Raw genomic sequence first — 4,384 nt, forward strand, 5'->3', positions numbered from 1 at the left:
CTTGGTAAAAACATGTTTCCATAAGTTAGAATTTCAGTTGAAGAATACGACTTTAATCAATTAAAATCAACAACTATTTGTAACAATTCTAGAAATTGTCTTTTAAGTAGGTACCCAAATATCATAAGCAAAATGCACTAGAAATTCTGGAACTCTTCCCCAATGGGAATGCAATTTCAACTAAACATTTCAGCTCTAATAAATGTATCCAAGTGGCTTCTCTCTCTCTCAGTCAGCATTTGTAGTTCTAAAAATGACAGCAAGAGCTACAAGATAGCATTCTCTGATGCTAAGTGATAATAATAATATATTTATATATATACCAACAGAGAATTATTTAAATTACACGATTCCTCCAGGCAGGTAAATTATTCTTTTCATTCAAGACCAGAAATCCCACCACTGATAACTAGTTGTTGGGGGGTTTAGAAATTCTTCAGAATCAAGACTGCCCCAATCTTCAGGAGATGTTAATGAACTATCTGCAGCTTCCACCATCTTCAAAAGCTCGACATCTTCATCCAATCTGTCGAAATAATCTGCTGCAGATCTCGTGTTGTTTTCATCATCCGAAAAAACATGTTTTTCTGATAGGTTTTGCTTCAGTTCTGCTGCTTCAACTTCATTTTTGATGTTATTTCCATTGGCAATATCTGATTCTCCATCATGGGCGCTGATGCTGTTTTCAGCCTTTTCTTGAATATCCTTCATCTTCTGTAACTGTTCAAGATCACTTTGTCAAAAACCATGGTGATTGCTATAGGTACGGGGATTTAAATCCCGGTACCTACCGAATACACACAGGGAGGATGGAAAATTTTATTTTTTTACAATATTTTATACATGGGGCCTACTCCCATGTAAGTAGGAATTCAAAAATCTGTCATTTTTCTAGTAAAAAAATTCTGTACCTGAAGTATTTTTCATTATTAAATGCATTTGCCTATGCAGGTATGAATAATGCAATCCATCTAGAATACTGATGGTAAGAAGTCCAAGGGCCCGCATGGGAGTTTTTATTAGCTGTGAAAATCGATGTTTTGCTAGTTTTCCTGGCATGATTTTGGATTGTTCTAAAATCATCCAAAATTGATATATATTGTAATTTTGATTGTTTCTATCAACCCATCAAATTGGCGGCTTTTAATCATTTCTTAAATTTTCTTCTAATTTTATATTTTATAAAATAATTATTTTCAATCAACATATCTTGTTCAAAATGAACTTCTAAATAAAAAAGCATTGACTTAAAAAAACTATTTATAACTAACAAATTTCCTTATAATTAAAAAATTTCTAGTAAGTCAAAATTACTTATAAGATAAATCACTTTTGTAAATATTTATATACACAGTAAAAATACAACTAATAAGATAAAAAAGCACTTACAAAATATAAAAAGTTACTTATAAGTAAAAATTTAATTATATATCATTTAAAAGTACAAAATTAACTTATAATTATAAAATTTACTTAAAAGTAAAAAAAAAAAAATACTAACTTAAATCTTAAAAGCAAATATTTAGCGTTTTAAGTCAATTATTAATTAATATATCTAAAACTCCCAAAACTCCCAAGCAAGCCTTAAGGGTAAATTCAGTTAAAGTACAAATATAATAAGTTAACAAACAAAGTATTATCGTTTAAATCATAGTTATTAGAATCGATTGGATCAACCGATCTGACTCGAAAGTTATCAAACTGGATTTCCGTCCGATCTCGTTGACATTAATTGGTCCATTGTCAAAGAATCCAATCAAGAATCAATTAAAATCGGTCAAGAATCATTTAAAACCAAGAGGATGTAAGGAAACTGAATCAAGTTCTAGGGAGGACAAAAATACCCCGTTAAACCCAATACCCGTAGGGTTTCGCCCCGAAACGGGGCGGGGATTACCCGCTTAATTGGGTAATTGGATTAGGTACGTGGCGCGGAATTTTGCCTCGAGACGAGTAAGTGTAACGGGCTTGAATCGTTTAATTTTTTAGAATTCAATACTTTAAATGGAAAAACTTCACAAAATTTTATTAATTCTAATAAAATATGGTAATTAAGATTATCTTAAAAATATGATAAATAATAAAAATCTTAGTTTATCAAATATGTTTGAATGATTTAACTTTTAAAAATAAATAAATTAATTAAAAATTTTATAGCAATATAATTGTCTCACTTGAATGAATTGAGGCAATAAAATGAATTATCAAAAATTATATAAAAATAAATAAAAATTAAACTGGGCAACCGTCCCGCCCGCCCTGCCTTAAATGAATAATGGGCCGAAAAAATGCCCAACACCACCACCCGTTGCCAACCCTATCGAGTTCACTCTAAACCATTTGTTACTAAACTTGGTCAATAACAAAATTGAACATAACATTTGTGGTAGCAAGGATTCGAAATTGTGCATCTTGTGGGAAAGAAGAATACCTTCACCACTATATTAAGTTATTAACCATGGTATCTCTATAATAAATGGGCGTGTAATATATATATATATATATTCTATTTTTCGAAATGTTGTTTATTTATTTTTAAAATATTTTTTAAACTAGAATTTAACCTAACAATGATAGAATGGTCGAACTAGGAATGGAAATCGGGCGAGTATGAGATGAGTTGAACATTTCCACCCTCATTCTGTCTACTTTTGTCACCTTGCCCCGACTTCTTACCCAATTAAAGCGGGATGGAACAGGTTCGGGGTGGGATTGGATCAGGGTGGGGAGGTACCTTTCCCCATTTTATATATATTTTTTATTTATTTTATTTTTTATGTATGTAATTAGTAATTTTTTTTTCAATTTGTTAAAAGCAACTTATGTTCTCTTTAAAAATGATGATAAATATTTTATTTTTATTTGATAAAAAATTTAAATTTGAAATTAACTTTAAATGGGACAAGGATTATGTTTTTCGTTCCCACTCCATACCTACTTTGAGGACCCCGCCCTTCCCCATCCCATTTACCCAGTTAGATGGGTAATCCCTATCCCATTCAAGGAAGGGCTCGTGGGCACCAAGTTGAATAGATTTTTTTGTCATCTCTAAATCAAATTATTGATCCACAAATTGAACCATTGACCCAATAATTTGTCCAGATTGATGATCAGATTGAGTTTAATAACTATGATTTAAACTACTTCTATTAACAAGACTCAGTATGATGCATATAATGAACCAAAAAATTCAAATGATAGTTCGTCTAAAGTTCATACGAGGAATCTTAGTCCTTCTAAAGTTCAAAGAAGCACTTGGGCAAAGAGTGGAACAGTTAGAAAAGTCAAGACATGTTTAAAGTGATATTCCACGAAAAATAATATAATGAACACTCTTAAGAATTTTGACTAAATCCTCCTCCTTACTTTCTATCTAAGACGAAATTCCATGATTCAACAGTTCTTAATTTAGACTTTCAGCAGGCACATTCAAATTGTCTAAACATGACTGTCAAGGAGTGAGTAAAATTGAATAATTACCTGGACAATCAATGACTGATTCTCTTTCTTCAAGACTTCGAATCTTGAAGCAAGATTATTGTAATTAGCCTTGAGTATGCTATAATCTCTCTCAAGTAGCTTAGATTTCCACCTGGCTCTCTTATTCTGAAACCATATCGCAATCTGTCGAGGATGCAATCCCAGCTCTCTTGCAACCTGGATCTTCTTCTTGGGCTCGATTTTTGTTTCAGAATCAAACATGGTCTCTAAACACCGAATTTGTTCGTCGCTAAATCTTATCTTATTCTTCATCTTCTTCTTAACTGAAGATGAAGTTGTTGTTGTTGTATTCATGTTGGCAGAACACTTGTTTGGATTTTCTCAAAATTCTTTGAAAATGGAAGCTCTAAATTAATTTATAATGATTTGGAAATTGGAATTGATGGCTTTGCGTGTTCATATACTTCTTGGCGTTTGATGTGGCAGAATCCTAAGGTTTCTGGTTTGGTGAGGATTCGGAGTTATATATAGAGACATATATACAAGCCAATGGTGGAGTGAGGGTTTAAATTCTAATATGGTACGTGTTAAGCTTTTCTTGTATTAATGCCTTAAGATTATCCAATAATTAATTTCTTGTTGTCTTTAAACTGTTTTTTTCTTGTCTCAAATGATTCGTTTTGAACACAATGCATGTACTGCAATTAATTACAGATTTGGTCCCTTTAGTTGTAGCAAAATTTCAAGTTGGTTCTTAAAGTCCAAATCAATAAGAATTTCAATCTAGCGACTTCATAATAGACACTGGTTGAAGATGAGATTTAAAAGATATACACGCAATCATATCTAAAAGTTTAAGATTTTAAATCATGTCCAACACATATCATCGTTGACAAAGATTATGAATTCAAGTCTCATCGCTATCTATTTAATAAAATTGCGC

The 4,384-nt window shown here is 31.6% G+C and overlaps 1 protein-coding gene across 1 annotated transcript; it reads right to left on the reverse strand.

The window, feature by feature from the left end:
- Nucleotides 1-95: 95 nt before the first annotated feature.
- Nucleotides 96-3,977, reverse strand: LOC111379783 (homeobox-leucine zipper protein ATHB-12-like). Its single transcript, XM_023003223.1, has 2 exons — nt 3,481-3,977; nt 96-720 (listed from the first exon to the last, which is right to left on the reverse strand). Exons 1-2 carry the CDS (start codon nt 3,793-3,795, stop codon nt 382-384), a joined length of 654 nt encoding a protein of 217 aa, XP_022858991.1. The 5' UTR covers nt 3,796-3,977; the 3' UTR covers nt 96-381.
- Between the last annotated feature and the right edge of the window lie 407 nt (nt 3,978-4,384).

This window comes from Olea europaea, unplaced genomic scaffold (genome assembly GCF_002742605.1).
Source record: "Olea europaea var. sylvestris unplaced genomic scaffold, O_europaea_v1 scaffold2033, whole genome shotgun sequence".
NCBI classification, from domain to species: Eukaryota; Viridiplantae; Streptophyta; class Magnoliopsida; order Lamiales; family Oleaceae; genus Olea; species Olea europaea.